Source organism: Prionailurus viverrinus, chromosome D2 (genome assembly GCF_022837055.1).
Source record: "Prionailurus viverrinus isolate Anna chromosome D2, UM_Priviv_1.0, whole genome shotgun sequence".
Lineage (NCBI taxonomy): Eukaryota > Metazoa > Chordata > Mammalia > Carnivora > Felidae > Prionailurus > Prionailurus viverrinus.
In genome coordinates, this window is record NC_062571.1 from 47141475 (window position 1) to 47159545 (window position 18071).

At 45.6% G+C, this 18071-nt stretch overlaps 1 protein-coding gene across 11 annotated transcripts in view; it reads left to right on the forward strand.

Moving 5' to 3' along the window:
* The window catches only part of WDFY4 (WDFY family member 4), a 291014-nt gene that overhangs the window by 40425 nt on the left and 232518 nt on the right, over positions 1-18071 (forward strand). For all 11 annotated transcript variants that reach the window (XR_007145180.1, XR_007145178.1, XR_007145179.1 and 8 more), the window contains 5 exons: positions 261-418; positions 2369-2821; positions 5120-5224; positions 7079-7269; positions 14402-14982. Coding sequence is in view for 7 of the 11 variants with exons in the window: in XM_047824339.1 (XP_047680295.1) it covers positions 261-418; positions 2369-2821; positions 5120-5224; positions 7079-7269; positions 14402-14982 (1488 nt within the window). In the remaining 4 variants the exon portion in view is untranslated. The remainder of the gene's footprint in view (positions 1-260; positions 419-2368; positions 2822-5119; positions 5225-7078; positions 7270-14401; positions 14983-18071) is intronic.

The window sequence follows — 18071 nt, forward strand, 5'->3', positions numbered from 1 at the left end:
TACACTTAAGTAGCTAAAGATGCAACAATACTCCACCTTGACATAAGCATAAGGAAGTCTAATACAGTTGGGTTACTTCCAAAGACATTTGCTTGCCCACTTGAAATATCAGATCTCCCATTTTGAGGGCGTCCCTGCTCTTCTTGTGCATGTGTCTTTTGGGGGTGGGTTTAGCCCTGCATCCCTGGGAGGAGCACCATGAGCAAACATGGCTGCCCTGTCCACAAAGTCCAGGGAGCTGGCCTCGTCTGTCCCTGCAGGTACGATGCACTGGCACAGAGTGAAGTGGATCCCCACCTGGAGGAGCTCCTCGAGCTGCTGGTGTGGCTGACGACCTGCGGGAGGTCAGAGCTGAAGGTGTTTGATAGCATCACCTACCCTCAGCTGGAAGGCTTCAAGTTCCATCACGAGGCTTCTGGTGGGTCATTTTGTGTTTCTGGGGGCCTGGCAGAGGCTGGCACTGTGCCCTGACAAATGCTACCCAGGTCTTTCCCTGACTCTTTGTGAAGAAACCAACACTTGGCACCTGTCAGTGCTTCTGTCACTCCTTTGCGGAGATTACCTATGGATTTAAAATCTCTCCTTTGTAGACATTTTTTAGGCGTCTTGGTGGGATTTAGAGGAAATTTTTGCTTAACAAAGGCAAAGACCCTCTTGAGTAATGGTGGGAGTAATGGTCTCCACCCCCGCCTCTGCCATGACCTATTCTGCAACATGGGCTTGTATACAAGGGCTGATGGCCCTGAAACAGCCACCCCGGGCTCAGAGTCAGGCTTCCTCAGTTCTTTGAGACTGATTGATTGATTGATGAACTCTGTGCAGCAGCCATTCTGTTCCATGTGAGGCACCCGTGTGACCAGGCAGGTATCTGCTCCCTAAAATTTCTCTGTAGAGACTGTCACACATACGCTGAACCAGAATCTCCTCCATAACTGGCTGATCAATGCATCAGGCACAGTGGTGACACCAGACAGGTGGGTCGGGTCTGTCTAGGTTAGTCAAGAAACCGTGCACAGAAGGCCCCATTCAAGGCTAAGAGTGAGTTGCCTAGATAGGAAGGAAAAGGAGAAAGGTTAAATGCAGAAATTACTGCCTGGGGAGAGAAATGGTGACCACGAACATCTGGGGTCTGGGAAAATGACCGGAGTGTGAAGGCTGCAAGACTGTAGGGCCAGTTCAGGAAGGGCCTCTGGACAGAACTCCAGCAGATACATAGTGAAGTGTCTGGACCAGAGGTGAGTTTCAGAACATCTCTGGGGGCTGAGGCAGAGAGGGTTGGAGGCAAGGAGTTCTCTGATGGAGTGAAAGTAGGGGATGGCTTCAGGAGATATCTTTATTTAACTAAGTGTCTAGAAAAGATACTGACTTTGCTTAGTAATTTTTAACATTTTATTTATTTATTTATTTACTTATTTATTTAAAAAAATTTTTTTAAATATTTATTTACTTTTGAAAGAAAGACAGAGTGTGAGTGGGGGAGGGGCAGAGAGAGAGGGAGACACAGAATCTGAAACAGGCTCCAGGCTCTGAGCTCTCAGCACAGAGTCCGATGCGGGGCTTGAACCCACGGACCGCGAGATCATGACCTGAGGCGAAGTCAGACGCTTAACCGACTGAGCCACCCAGCCTCCCCTAAAAATTTTTTTAATATTTATTTATTTTTGAAAGAAAGAGAGACAGAGTGTGAGTGGGGGAGGGGCAGAGAGAGAGGAAGACACAGAATCAGAAGCAGGCTCCAGGCTCTGAGCCGTCGGCACAGAGCCTGACACAGGGCTCGAACTCACGAGTCTTGAGATCATGACCTGTGCCAAAGTCAGATGCTTAACCGACTGAGCCACCCAGGCACCCCAACATCATTTGTTTTTAACTGATTAAAACCAACCCTCCAGCCCACCCCTGCCCAATAACGCTAGACTTATTGCATAATTTTTAACGGTCTAGTAGCCATATTTAAAAAAAAATATGAAAAAATAGTTTCTTTTTCATAATGTAGTTTATTTAACCTAATATATCCAAAATATTGCCATTTCAATATGGGTCAATATAAATAGGTATTAATGGCATTTATTTTGGCGTTCTTTTCCTTGTGCTGTATCTTGGAAATCCAGTGTGTATTTTTACACGCATGGACCATTTCAGTTGAGTGGGCACATTTCCATTGCTCGGTGAGCCACTGCATCTTGGACAATGCAGTTCCAGCCTTGCTCACACTCTGGGCAGCTGGCTTTCCTGGACTTCTGATAGACATTTACCCACAGGAGCTAGAAAATAGAAACCGAATGGTATTTCCCAGTGGTAATGCCACTGTGTATTTCTAGGCACAGGCAGGAGAAATGACCTGCAGGATTAACCCTCCTTTTGTCCCCAGGGGTGACTGTTAAGAATCTTCAGGCCTTCCAAGTCCTACAGAATGTTTTCCACAAAGCCAGCAACCCTGTCCTCTGCACCAAGGTCCTGTCAGCCATCAGGACCATGTGGGTCTGGAACGCCCGCAACTTCTTCCTGCTGGAGTGGACCCTGCAGCCCATCTCGCAGTTCGTGGAGATTGTGCCCCTGAAGCCGGCCCCGGTGCAAAAGCAATTCTTCCAGCTGCTGGAGGCCCTGGTGTTCGAGCTGCATTATGTGCCCCATGAAATCCTGCGGAAGGTGCAGTGCTTGATCAAGGAGAGCCCCGAGTCACCCTGCGCCCTCGTGGCCCTGCAGAGTGTCCTCAGGATAGCCGGCAGGGACTTGCTTTTCACCGACATCTTCCGGGACTCGGGTCTCCTGGGTCTGCTGCTGGCCCAGCTGCGGAAGCGGGCCAAGATCCTGAGGAAGTCAGGTGACTCCCAAGAGTGTCGGGAGGGTTGGAGGGAACAGGCTGGGCGGCAGGTACCACTCCACCCCCCATCAACATAACAGAAAAAAGTGAGCGTCCCCAGGTCACCTGGCAACATGAGGGTCGGAGAAGGTCCCTTGGGGCATGTGGCTTCGAAGGGCAGGCGGCCTCTCTGTTTGCTATAACTGGACTGATCTTCCCCATGAAGAGGCCAGAGGGATGGGCGGAACTTTAAACAGACTCGTGGGGCTGAGTCAGGTCTGATGAATTCTCAGCTAGCAGAGATAACTCCTGCACCGTCTGCTATGTAGATGTATGTAGATGGGGAGACACCAGGAAGCCAAGGGAATTCGGGGAGGCCTGGGGGCCCCGCAGGCAGAGGGTGAGGGACCTGTGTACGTGTGGGATCATCTGGTACCTGGCCTCCTTTCAGTGCTGTCAGGCCCCATGGTCTCCTGCTTAGAGCAGTGAACAGTGCTGTCCAGCTTCCCTCTCCAAGTCTCGTCCGGCTTTTGCGTGCCCTGCTGGGCTGTGCACCTGTGGCTCTTTGGCAACGTCCCTTCACCCCTACCTTGGGCTCTCAACCTCAGCAGCCTCTGCTACCCCTATGGGTCTTCTGGGTGCCTTCTATCCAGGCGGGAGTGCTGGCCCAGGCTCTCTCACTGCCTAGCCACCCCCATGCACACACCCTGCTGGGGCCGGTCTGTGTGGTTTTTCCATAACCCCCACCTCCATCAACCTGCAGATAGGAGCCAGGGCATGAAAACTCCTTTCCCAGTTCTTCCTGGCTTTCCCTCACTCTGTTTGCACCTGCACCTCTGGGATTTCAGTTTGGAGGAGGGATTAGGACACCGAATCCAGCCATTTACTTCTCCCCACCTTATGGCCTTTTCTCCTACTGCACTAGCTGGGAGGGGCTGAGGGCCTTCTAGCCATCGGCTGCTTTTGGAACTGGGCTTCAGACTCAAGCGAAAGTCATCAGTCTGTCTGCTCCCCGGGCCTGTGTGATGGGAAGAAGCTGAGTGAGAGAGTGTGGGCGCTGGAACCAGACAGCCCTGGCGGGGGTGTTACTTATGAGCTGAGTGATCCTGAACAAGTTACTTCACCTCTCTGAGCCTGTTTCTTCCTCTGTTAAATGGGTGCAAAAATATCTACGTCCTAGGGATCTAGTAAAAATTAAGTGAAGAAATACTGAAAAGGTCTCACTGCTGTGTCTGGAGAAGAAATGCTCAAGTGCTCAAAAATGTTCATTAGTCTTAACCCGGTAGCTTCTGTGTTACTGCATCGAGGACTGAGATGGACAGGCATCTTGGGGAGGCCAGGAAGGACTCACATCTCCCTGGGAGTATTTGCAAATACGGTCAAGATTGAAGATGAGGAGCTGCTGTCTTTACACATCTGGGCCTCTGGGCCAGGCCTTGGAGAATATCTTGCTATGTGCTTTTTTCCCACTGCCCTTTGCACGGTCTTTTTGTTTAATGTTTCTGTGTTACCTTCCTGTGTATTGCTTCTCAGCTGCCTGATACTGAATTTGCTTTTCAGTCCAATCCCCAGACCTATCACAATTCCCAGAACTTTTTTGTGAGCTGATGTATCTGGTCTTTATGTTTTCTGTTGTTAAATGTTTCTTACTCTTCTTAGATACCTTGCCTCCTGGTTAATAAACTACCTTCATTCATTCATTCATTCATTCATTCATTTCCAAAGATGGATGGAGCTTCCCGCTCGTATCAGGCACTTTTCTGGCACTGGGGATTCATAAGCGAACACACAGGCCTGATTTGCCATCGTGGATCTAACGGAAACACTTATCCACTCCAGAATCTCTCAACCATGTCTACCCTCAGGTGTGAACTGGCAGGTCCTTCCTCCCAGGCATGAATGGCAAAGTATAAAACTGTCCAAAAGAAAGTCAAAGAGGCAGGGCTTCAGACATTATGTAGGGTGGTGGTTCTCAAGGGTGGTCCTCAGAGCAGTTCCATCAGCATCACCTGGGAATTTCAGAAAAATAAAGTTATAGGACCCCACCTAAGGCCTCCTATGCTAGAAACTCTAAGGGAAGAATTCCAGCTTCTGGATTTCAACAAGCCCTCCAGGGGATTTTAATGTGCTCAAGTTGGAGATCCATGGTATAAGGAAGGGGTTATAGGGTTAGATCTTATGAATCAGGATGCACACTCATTTATAATAGAAGCATTATGTTCTCATTTCCTTACGAGTATGGAAAACTAACAAAACCAGAGATTTGAGATCATACCATGTATACTGAAGATTTTATTTATTGGTTCTTAAATACGCCAGGAAGCAAAGAGTCCACGCTTGGTGTTCAGGATCCAGAGAGAGAACTGACCTGTGTGATGCTGAGAACTGTAGTCACACTTCTGAGAGGCTCAGTTCGGAATGCAGGTAAGGATGGTACCAACCTTGTCTTGTCACTGCCTGGTAAACATTAGCTGTCTCCAGTGATTTATGTCAGTGCTCAAAGGTTATACCCAAGGAATAACCAGCGCTAAGGTTGTGGCTAATGTCCATTTGCTGGTTGATGTCCGGTGATCGTCAGTAAATTTGTAGACATCTTGGTTGACGGCTTTTACTTTTAAGGCTGCTAATTAAGGTTGGGATAGAGATATCCTAAAGAGATAGCCTAAATTTATGAGACCACAGAATGCTCCTCCTCTTTCTTTTTAAAATTTTTTTTTCAACGTTTATTTATTTTTTGGGGGGACAGAGAGAGACAGACCATGAACAGGGGAGGGGCAGAGAGAGAGGGAGACACAGAATCGGAAACAGGCTCCAGGCTCCGAGCCATCAGCCCAGAGCCCGACGCGGGGCTCGAACTCCTGGACCGCGAGATTGTGACCTGGCTGAAGTCGGACGCTTAACCAACTGCGCCACCCAGGCGCCCCTGCTCCTCCTCTTTCAAGTAAAACCTATTCCTATCCTGCTGCACCAACTAACATGCTTTAAAAAAAAAATCCAAATTGTAAAGCTATGAGTAAAGAAAACTAATAATTTTTAAGAGACTTAATTTGATAAGCTTCCAGCCCATAATGGACTCAGTAGCTCCATCCATCTAAAACATTTTTGGCTTCCTAAGATTATGCAGCTTCCAAGTTTTTGTTTTTGTTTTTGTTTTTGTTTTGTTTAGTTTTTAATGGGTGCATTAACTATACATACATAAATATTATGTTACGAAGTAGGTATATTAACAAAGTGACATCAGTGAGTTTGGTGATTTGGGGTGTCTTTATCTGAGGCCCTCATAGATCAACTGTACCAAATGTGAATGATTAGTTCATATGCAGAGGGTCTTTAATGCTAGACTATAAAAGGTTCCCTGGAGGTGCTGGTTAAAATGCATATTCCTAGGGCTACTTGAATGGCTCAGTCAGTGAACATCTGACTCTTGATTTCAGCTCAGGTTACGATCCCAAGGTTGTGGGATTGAGCCCTGCATGGGGCTCTGTGCTGAGCGTGGAGCCTGCTTAAGATCCTCTCTCTCCCCCTCTTCCCCTGTCTCAAACTTGCGTGTTCTCTGTCTCTCTCTTTCTGTCTCTGTCTCTCAAATTAAAAAAAGAAAAAACATATTCCTAGGCTGATTCCCGGAGAGTTAAATTAGTAGCTGGTCAAGGTAGAGCACAGGAATCTGTTTTTAAACAGCCTTCCAAGGTGATTTCCATGTAGGGGTACCTGACCCATACTTGGAGAAATCCTGTCTCACAGAGTTGACCTGCTCAAATCTACATCATGCCACTTGAACGATCCAATTACTTCCTAGTTCTTATTCCACATGTGATTCAGTTATGGTTTGTTTGCGGTAAGAAGTTTGGCAGAGAAGAGAGAGAATTCCCATTGGCCCTGGATTAGGGTATTAAGTGGCAATAACGGACAGAAGTGTTGTCTAGTTAAAGTTTGTATTAGGTTTTTAAAAAAGACTAGTGCAGTGAAAGTTTTTTTAAAAAAAAATTTCAAAAACAAAAATTTCATAGAATAAAAAGGCAAGGTTTCTTTTTTTGATTTATCTGTTTAGTTTTTTTTTTTTTTTTTTTAATTCTCAGCTCCACTATTTCTCTTTTCTTCTAGTTTTAACAGTGGGTATGGGTTTTGAAAAAAAAAAAGAGTTTCTAATGGAACAACGTGGAGACATGTATAAAAGGAGCAAAACAAACTCGGATGTTGCAGGAGAAAGCTTTACTTGTCGTAAAACTAAGGTGCCGAGGCTCCCTTGCTCTAGCCCCATACTGTCTGTCTGGTCCACAGTTGTCCTGAAAGACCACGGCATGGTGCCCTTCATCAAGATCTTCCTGGACGTTGAGTGGTACCGAGAGGCCTCACTCAGCATCTTGGAGCAGCTCTCCGTCATCAACGCTGAGGAGTACATGAGCATCATTGTGGGCGCTTTGTGCTCATCCACTCAAGGGGAGCTGGAGCTGAAACTGGATCTTCTGCAGGTGATGTCAAGTTTTCCTTTGTGCTGGGCTTTCCCACAGACATGCAGCTGGTGATCGACATGTGCACACGCGTTCACTCATTCAGTCGGTCACGGTATCGTACGGGTAGGGTAGTGCTAGCTGCTATAACAAAGAAATCCCACGTCCTCAGTAGCCTCACACATGGGGAGTTTCTTTCCTATGAATAGTCCAATCTCTGATGGGAGGGGATAACCATTCAGGGAACCTGGGCATCGAATCCAGCCAGCAGACAAAGAATTGCACAAGTGTTCTGCCGGCCTGGAACCGGCACACGTTAACTTCTGTCCGACTTCCTTTGGGTACAACTCATTTGGATGCAAGGGGTGCCGGGAAATGTAGTCTTCCCAGCAACGCTGTAAACTGTGGAAGTGTAGTCTGAATCAGACTACAGGGGGCAAGCAGCTGCCTTGTTTACTTGACCAGCATTTAGTGTCTACCCTCTACCAACCTGGGACACACAGTTGAATGAGATATAGTCTTTGCCATCTGGGAGCTCATAGACTAGGGCTCATGATGAGTGAGCGGTCATGGCAGTGCAATGTGGTAATGACCTGGAAAGTACTGAGTGCAGGCTGCCATGGGGGCAGAGGAGTAGGAGAGCTCCATCCTGCCTTGCATGTTGAGGAAGGCTTGCAGAGGAGGATGTTTGAGCTGGGAAGAGGAAAGAAGAGTCAGGGAGAGGCATGGGCCCAGAGGACACAAAGGGGAGGAGTGAAACTAGGGTGTCACTTGTGGGGAACAAAGATGAGTATAAGTTTTGGTTTTTGTAGTACTGTTAATAATCATCAAATTATCTTAAAACAATTAGAATGATAATGAATGTCATCACCACCAGATGTAAATGCAAATATCCCCCAGGAGGCTGACTTGGGGACCTCTCACGTATGTATGCAACACAACCCCATGCAAAACACATATCTCAGTAACATACATACCTTGATCACTGGTGAATTAAAAAAAATATGGAGTTGGTCTCACTTCCAGAATTAAACCGTCAGGCTTGCTCAGCCATGACTCTTTCTGCACAAAACGCTTTTAACACTTAGAGAACAGTGCTCGGTTTCTTTTACCAACTTATCTCTCTGCAGAGCCAGTCATGTCATGTGACCATCAGACACATGTGTTCCCACCATCAGTCACGTGGCCAGAGCCTGCAGGGTTCAGCATGGCCAAAGCATCATGAGAAGCCCATCCAAAAGTGACATTATGACCATAATTATCATGCATTTCACAGATGACAAGAACCAAAACAATGATTTAGTTATAAAGCCAAAGAAATCAGTTTTATATGAAATAAAACCAGGATTCTATGAAACAAAAAGTTAACTGTCTTTTGAAAGATCCTAGAGTCTCATGATTATGTGAGGTAAAGGAAGTGAGGGGAACATGTGAAGGAGCTGAAGGGAAAGACATAGCAAGAATTAGTGGCAATTTGCAGCTAGGAAGGACTTTAGCTTCATGTGGTCCAATCTTTTTTTTTTTATTTTTTTAATGTTTATTTTTGAGAGAGAGAGAGACAGAATGCAAGTGGGGGAGAGGCAGAGAGAGAGGGAGACACAAAATTCGAAGCAGACTCCAGGCTCTGAGCTGTCAGCACAGAGCCCGACGCCGGGCACAAACCCACCAACTGCAAGATCATGACCTAAGCTGAAGTTGGATGCTTAACCGACTGAGCCACGCAGGCACCCCCACGTGGTCCAGTCTTAACATTCCAGCAGGAACATGTCCGGGAAGCGTCTAATATAAATTGTGAGTTGAGTTTGAATCTTAGACAAGTGACTTAAAATCTAAGTATCCTTCCTCTTTTCTTTGTGCTGCTTATTACATTTTTTTCCTCACCTGTCTGTCTTCGTCCTGATTCACATGAGCCTTATTCTGATAAGCAACACAGAAACCATGACCCCAGTAGTCAGGACTTTGGTTTCCTAGGGGATGAGAATTGGAATCCCCATCTGTTTCTGAGATTTTCACACTGAGAGTCAGACAGACCCACAGAGAGGAAAGTTTTGGATTTACTTTTTGCTTGGAGAGAACAAGGGTTTCTGTGTCCGTTATAGAGAAGTGTACTCTGCTTTGCTCGTGGAAAGTTCATCTTATTTACTCTGCAGCCCAGAGGCACCTTAGTGGAGCGTCAGCCCTTGGGTAATAGGACTGAATTTCTAGAATTAGCGATGTGAAGCCTTTATGGTGTTTTACAGATTCAATATCACTTCAGAATCACACTATCAAGGGATTAACACTGTATAAGCTTATTTAACAAAGTCATACCCTGTGTTCAATGTGCTGTCTTCTCCCGGGTGCCATGTCACTGCTGGGAAGTTGGGGGGTGATGCATGGAGCTATTAATGCTCTCACGGGACCTGGGCTATTGACACTTTGTTGCTCCAATGCATAGTGGGGGGACATGGGGTTGTTCCCGACTTGCCCACCACCGAGTTACGTGAGCGACTAGCCAACGTTTGAGGTTTTCTGGAGTCTAATCTAGAATCCACATCTTGGGAATCTGTTGGAACTTTAGAAACAAAGATGTAAAATTAGCTCTTTCTGGCCAGATCTCCCTCTTTCTAACTTGAGCGTGGACTTTGCCCAAAGCACTGTGCCCGCAAAGCGAGTCAGCATAGGATGAGGGGGAGGTGATGAGTGAGGTGACCTCAAAGGCAGTACCCTCTGCCCCCACCAAAGCTTTGCCATCTTTGACATGCATTCACATCAACGTGTGACCCTCGCTTCCCTTCCCTGAGGCCGTCAGCCAGCTGCTTTGGAGAAGAAAATTCATCCAGAAACACCCAACTTACGGCAGTGGTTTCCAAAATCCAGTGGCACTTCCATACCAATACGCAAGCACTTGTGACTTCACCACCTAATTCTGGCAAATGATAATTGAGTTAAAGAATAATGTAGGCAAATGAATTTCCTCTCCACTGCCAGTGGGACCATGATTGGGTTATGCACAAATTCAGATTGATTTGCTAATATACATTTAGCTGTTCAACTCTGTGCTTAATCACATTACCTCACCAGTCTTCCAGCGTGACACATGGAAAATTATGAGGAATAACAAATAATGGAATGTGAAATAAATCCTGTTAGTCCTAACCTAGTTAGCGCTTTGCAGCAGACATCCATTTTATAGATTCAAGCTGGAGGAATACGAACTCAGAGACGATGACATGGTAACTGAGTTAAGGAGGAGAAAATGTGCTTAACGCTGACCTTTCTTGAAATGTGTCAACCCCAGCCTGATTACTTTGACTTCAGCTGATTAAATTTACTCCCTTCCGCAGACTCGCAAGCCTAGGTGATGCATTATCATGCAAAGTTGAATGACAGTAATGGAGACCCTCGTTCTAGGCCCCCAGTTCCTGACAAATCGTTTCCCGAAGTAACGCAGTATTTATTTTCCTTTATGATAGAAATGTTTCTCTTTAGTTGCTATGAAATTATGCCTTTGTAATTGGATTTTGGACTCTTTACTTTATGACTCTGCAAATATGAAATTAACCCCATCCCAAGAAATAATAGAGCAGTCTAAGTTCTAATGAGATTACCCCCATTTTAGATAATGATTCCGAATTTAATAAATCAAACAAAGCAACAATTAAGGAGAGCCATTTCTTTCTCCTCCCCCCTCCCAACAGGAGGAGAAAGGAGCCATGTAGGAATTACAGGGGACAGACCCTCTGAGAGACACAGATCATAAGAAGGACCGTCATTGGGTTGCTCTGTTTTAACGGTATCTGCTCTCGATACTCGGAATGATGGAGTCCTTTTGAGCAATGTCTGTTGTCAAATTGGATGATTGGAACGCAGTTTCTTTAATAAGAGGGGAGTTCGGTGGTCATCCAGTGCTCAGACAATTGCCTGTAATTTGATTCGTTTGTTTTTTGATCATTCTCCATTTTTCATATTTGTTTTGTCATGTGCCCTTGTGATAAACAGCAGAGCTTCATCCAATCCATTTACCTTAAACAACCTCTTGGTGGTTTCAGGAGCCACTGAAAGCACTCACATGAATTTAGATTGCTTACCATCCTAGAGCTTAAGATTTCCCACCGTCTTGGTGGTTTATTTATTTTTCACGGCATGAGTCACATGACCAGGCATAAGGTCAGACGCAGACAAAGCAATGCACGCTGTACAAGACCCCAGTGTTCATCCTTTCGTGTGGGTTATCAGTCGGTGGGAAGAGGCCGGTAGCAACACACATACTTCAAGGTTAGAGTATGTTTCCAATTTGGTGGGAGAAATACTATTCTGTTGGGAGTGAGTTGCTCACACAAGGCCGGCACAGATGTAGTAGGTCTATGTGTGGCCTGTCTTGGCCTCAGAGTCCAATGGGTGGGCTGTGGGGGCAGGCAGCTGTGCTGATGCTATCTATACAGAGAAAGGCCTTGCCCTTCTAGAAGTCTTACTGTTGCTACACCATAAGCTTCACACTCACTGAACACCACCCTTCTAGAGAATCTGCTTTAACAGTCTACATGCTTCTTTGAAGGACCTGCCTACAAAGTCAACTTTTCCTGGGGTTTCAGCCAAATTCAGAAGTAGTTTGGCCATATCTTCACCCAAGAGAAGAGAGAAAGCCATCGTCACCGCCTCATCCTTAATATTTCGTTTTTGCCTCCATCTTTCTGGCAGTTTGGAAAGCCTATTTCCCTGACGTCTCTCCCATGACTCTGATTTGACCCCCTGTTAGTGGGTGGCACTGGTGCTGAATTTCTTTCAAAAAACAAAATGACAATTCAGTTTCCCCATAGTCATTCCCCTGAGCTGTGGTGGGTAATCATTGAGCTAAGCGCTATAAGTTGTGGATTTTCTTTTCCTATAACCAGGAAAAGATCAATTGACCCATATTGGTAAGGATGCATTTTTCTATTTTCTATAATTTTTTGTCCATTTTGAATGTAAGCATAGACTCTGGCCTTTCATGGATTCTCCTACTTACTATAAACTTTATTTTTATTTATATATTTTTTTACTATCTTGAAATGTCATAGATGGGACAGTGGAGGACTTTAAGCATCTCCTTTGTCTTCCTCTTTGAAAGAGTCCTTGGCCATGTGCATTCAGGTAGTTCTGGCTCATTTTGTGTTCTCCTGCTCCCAAAATGGGGTTGACTGCCCACTGAGCATCTCAGGCTGCTCTCCATATATATAATATAGTAATATAGTATATAGTAATATAGTAATATATACTACATAATATAGTATATATGAAACAATATAACATGTATCTTCTTCAAGAAGAATGGGCTTTTTGAGAAGCTGGCTGAGGACCTCTGTTTGCTGGGATGTTTCGGGGTGCAGTATATATAGTATATATAGTAATATATACTATATAATATAGTAATATAATATATTATATATATAATATATATAATAATATAATATAATATATTATATATATTACATATAATATAATAATATTATATTCCTCTCCAAAAGGAGAGGAATATAATATTAGAGAAGAAAATTTGGGTCTTAGGGATACATGTTATATTGTTTCACATCAATGGCGTTGGATTAAGATTACCAGCATTTTAAAGATAGAGCTGGAAAATTAACTTTCTTCCCCCAAAGTGCATGAAATTCATATTTAATCATTACTTAAAACTTTACTAAGTTTTTGTTTGACTTTCTCTCCATGAGAATTTGAAGATTTAGTCCCTTCCCTCCTTTTATTTTCCTGACCTACCAGTTTTCTCTTCGTTCATTAACTTTCGCATATCATGCTCTATATTGTCACCCTGGACCAGGCATTTAAGACACAGAATCAGCCCCCAACACACACACACTAAATTGGGAGTTGCCTTTCACTTTTTTCTTTGAACCTTGTCTCAAGCATCTTGGAATTGGCTTGAAATTGTGCCTGCCCAGAAAATCCCCTTTCTTGTGCCACTAGGGCATTAGAGGATAAAACGATTTATACCTTCCTCCAACATCTGCTGATGAAACCACAAGTATTGGCCACTCTCTTGGAAGCACGTGCAAGATGGTCTCAGATGAAGTCCCAAGCAACTTCCGTGAATAATAAATGTGAAAACACCAAAAGCTAGAGGCTTTTTTTAATATTTATCTAAAATCATCCATACATTCTTCACTTTCAGGTGTGAAGCTTTAGCACAGAATGAGAATTACTTGAATACAGTCTTTTCTCCCTCCCTCCCTCCATTTCTCCCTTCCTCCCTTCCTTTCATCCTCCTTTCCTTCCTTCCCTTCGAAACATTTGTTAACTACCTAGTGTGCACCACCACTGCACTCAATGAAGGGCACACTGTAAGGGTTCAATAAATGTTGGATGGTAGAAGGAAATAAAAATGTGTCCAGTAAAATCTCAGTGATCTGGAGAAGTTCGATTCTACAATGTATGTTACGCATAGCCTGAACTCCACACATGGTCTATTCTATTTACTGTACTTATGTTTCCTTCCATGAAATGTTTCTCTTCTCTACCTTGATTCCTTCATATTTGCACACCAGATTTTAAGTAGACTCGTTTTATTCTCTTTCTTCACTTAATAGAGGTACTTACGTTTGCACAGAGAGGGAGATAAATAATAAACTACTTTACAGAGATTGCATTGTGGGTCTCCTTTGCAATATAAGAGGTGGTTCATTCCACTCATTCAGCAAATATTTATTAAGTGCATGCTACATTCCACAGCAGTGCGTTGCCTGATTTCACGGAGCTTCAATCTAGTGGAGGGCTGAGGCAGTTTTCAAGTCACTTCAGTAAAGTGTGAAGAGAACTGGGTTCAACAAATGAGAGGGGGCTATGTGAGCTCTCGGCCTGGGGTAAGAATAAGGCAGGGGTCAAAGAGAGCTTTCTGGAGGGAGATGCATTGAAGTTAAGATCCAGGACAGTAAACCAACCTTATATAGCAGCATAGGCTTTAGCAGCCGCCATTTGAAAGCAGGCACTGAGGGGCAACTAAAATGAGGAGGAACAATATAGACCTCCCCCTGTTTCAGAATCACCCTCAGGTAGCTTGCATTTCCTACCACTCGAACAGGCGAGAGCAGGTGCAGTGCTTTGGCAGGGATGTGTCAGGGCTCTGCGTTAACAAGTTGTCTCCTGCGCTTTCCTCATTTTTATCCTGTTGGTGTTTCAGTCTCTACTCAGGATCCTGGACACCCCCAAAGGCCGTGCTGCTTTCAGAGTGTCCAGTGGGTTCAATGGACTCCTGTCCCTGCTCTCTGACCTGGAGGGGTCTCTCCAGGAGCCCCCGCTGCAGGCGTGGGGGATGGTGTCCCCCAGCCAGACCCTGGACCTGGTCCTGCACACCCTCTGTGCCTTGTCTGCGGCATTGCACCTGGACCCTGTCAACAGTGACTTCTTCAAGAAGAATGGGCTTTTTGAGAAGCTGGCCGAGGACCTCTGTTTGCTGGGATGTTTCGGGGCGCAGGAGGAAGAGGGAGCCCCTCTGCACTTGGAGGCAGACACAAAGGCCAGGCCATTTGCTGACTTCCTGAGTGCGGCCTTTGCCTCTGCCAGCCCATTCCCACCCAAGATACAGAGCTGCCTCCAGATCCTCAGCTTTCTGGACAGCATGGCTGGTGGCACCCTCCACCTGCGCAGAGACCTGAAGGAGCCCCCGAGGGCTGGGCAAGACCCAGCTCCGCATGCCCAGAAGGAAGACGCCGGCAGTGACCCCCAAGGCAACTTCAAGCTGTGGCCAGACCTGGAGGAGAGGTAGAGCTTTGCTGCCCACTTCCGTAATCGGGTCATCAGTGTATCTGTCTCCCATTTCCCCCTCAAATATCCTGTGCATGGGTGGTGGGTAGGAAGCCTTGACTGCAAACTAGGTGTGCAAAGACGTCACGTGACTTTTTTTTTTTTTTTTTTTTTAACTCAAGTTAACTTTGGCTCCAGTCTCCTCTGCCTTTGGGAGCAGGCAGAAAACCAATCTGAGTCAATCAACAGATGGTTGGAGGCTGCTTTTGAGTTGCATGAGAACCAGGGGGCTTACCAGATCTTGGAAACGGAGGGCAGAACTCTGCTGATAATCTCACTTTCTGCTTCGGCATCCTTGCTGCTGCTCCTGGGAGCCTTGGTGCCTGTGCCTGGCCTCCATGGTGTGCTGGGCAGCCTTTGGGGGGCCTTATCTTACCCGCTGCCCTCACCCTTGCCCCTGCACTGCCAGGGTGTGGGAGGAGGTCCTTTGACTTACAGGATGACCACAGCGTCCTTCCCCATCCCTGGTTCTTCCCGGTCTTTCACATTGCTTCCACTTCCTGTAACAAAGACGATGATCTCTTACTTCACAGGCCCATCTCCTCCATGACTCCAGACTTTTATTCCTGTAAGACAGACTTCCACTAAAGCAAGGGAGAGCAAAGAACACCCCTCCTTCCTTAGGGGGGGGGGCAGGGAAAACAAACGAAAGCACAACAGCAGTAGTTGGTTATCTTTTGTGTTCTCCTCAGGGAGAGATTATGTTATGTCCTTACAAAACATAAATTAATATTGCAAGAAACTCTCCTGCCTACCACCTCTCCAAGCCATCTTACATTGACTGCCACGGGACACCCTTCTGAAAGACACTGCACATTTTAATCCAAATATGTTGGATCGGTCAGATTTCAGTGTGGAGGGCTGGTGGTGAGGGGGAAGGATGCCAGATCTCTACGGAGATAATCATATGATTGTTCTCGTTTCATCAGCTAACATGCTAAATTAATTGGTTTCCTAATCTTGCATTCATGCAGATACCAACTTGCTCATGATACATTTATTGCTGGCTTTGATTTGCTAATTTTTTATAAGGACATGTGCTCCTGAAAAAGCTTTTCCTTCCATGCTCTTTTCGTGACTGTTTTTATGATAAAGTTTGCGGTAACCTCATAACGCGAGTTGGTCAGTGTTGACTCTTCTATTCTCTGGAAGTAATAGTAACATAGGTTACTATTTCTATTCCTTAGCTTTGTGATAGAGTCTGCCAGTAAAACCCTCATAAGCCTGATGTTTTCTTGTTAAGATTTATTTTTGTGAGGATAAATTCAGATTTCTTCTTGAATCATTCTTAGCCATTTTTAAAGTTCATTTTCCCATCCCATCTAAGTTTCAATTTACTGACATAAGGCTGTTCCTAATATCCTTTTTTAACTTTTGGTTCCTGACAGGATTGTTTGTGTCCTTTCTTTCCCCCCCACCCCCACCCCCCAACATTCTTGACAGGGGGTTTATTTATTTGTGTGTCCCATGAAGCAACTTTCAGCTTTTCCCATCTCTCATGCGTAAATTTTCTATTTCTGTCTTCGTTTGTTCATTCTTATTATGTCTTCTTTGCTTTGGTTTATTCTGGTATTCCTCTTAATTTAATTGATTAGGAGACCGATTTTCAGTCCTCTTTTTAAATGCAAAATGCAAATGTCTCTGTCCTTTACTTTAGCTGTAAGGTGCAAGTTTCCCTACGTGGCGCTTTCAATGTTATTTAGTCCTAAATGTTTCCATTTCCTTTGTGGACGTTCCGCAGACCAGAGCCCTCAACAGTCCTTTGTCCTCCTCTGCTGCTGTTCATCTGGGATAGGATATCATAATTAGTAAATATTGCGAGGTTCAAAACCCAGCAAGATTTTACTTTCTGGATGCATATGTGATAAGCTGTCAATTCAAAAGACCCAGCAAGCGTGTCTGGCAAACTGTAAAATTAAATTACGTGAACGCTTTGCCTTTTTCACAGTAGCTCAAACACTGCTATATGCCCAAACCTCTAGGGTAGTCTAGGGTTTGCTGGAATCAGAAGTTCTGTAGGCCAGGCTGCATTAAGACCTGACTTTTTGCGGCTCTCTCTGAGGCTGGAGGCCCTGGGATGGAGGTGTTTTGGAGGGTGTCCCTCTGCTGCCGGTCCCCCCTCAGACCTCCTTGACATCAGCATCCCACCTTCCAAACATCAATGCCTGCAGGCAGTCTTGGATCTGGGTCTTAGGTGGTCACGGAGAGTGGCCTGGCTCTTTCCCTGGTGACTCCCCTGAGCGGTCGCCTCCCGAGGGCCTCTGGCTCTGTCACATCTGCCATTCAGGCTGGGTTTGCTTTTCCATGCTCCTCTGGATGGCCGTGGATTGAGAGTGTGTGTGCATGGTGTGTGTGTGTGTGTGTGTGTGTGTGTGTGTGTGTGTGTGCGTGTGTGCGTGCGCGTGCAGACATGTGTGTTGGTTGTACATCTCAGGTGTGAGAACCCAGCTGGGCAGGAGGCATCCACCCAAAAAAGCCTGACCTTCCTCCTATGGAGCTGTGGCTTCGCAGGGAGCTTTCTCTTAAACAGCGGGGGTCCGCTGCAACCCCCGTCTGAGGTTTCGATTTCTACCGTTTTGTTTCTGGCAGCCAGCCATGGTCTGGAAGCAGGTGACCCTCCTCCTGACCATTCCTCAGAAGGCCAATAGTAACCTAAGGAAGAGTCACATGCCTGCATCCTTCACGTTCCTTCTTCTCACCTCTGGGTATTTTACTGTCTCACGTCCCCACAAGCAGGGGGAGCACTGTACAAGAAGCTATTTTGAGAGAGAGCCCACATTCACATAACTTTCATCATGGCATATTGTTAATAATTTTTCTATTTGCTTTTAGGTGCTATTAACCTCTTGCTGGGCCTAATTTATAAATTAAACGTGATCATAAGTCGGTATGCATAGGAAAAAAGCAGCATATTCGGGGTTTGGTCCTCTTTGTGGTTTTTGGCCCTCCCCCACCCCCCCCAAGGGAGGACTCCTGTTTCTTGTGGTGGCTTTTGGGATTGGGAGGACTCAGACAGTTAAGGCTGCCATGCAGCCTGGTGCAGAGTC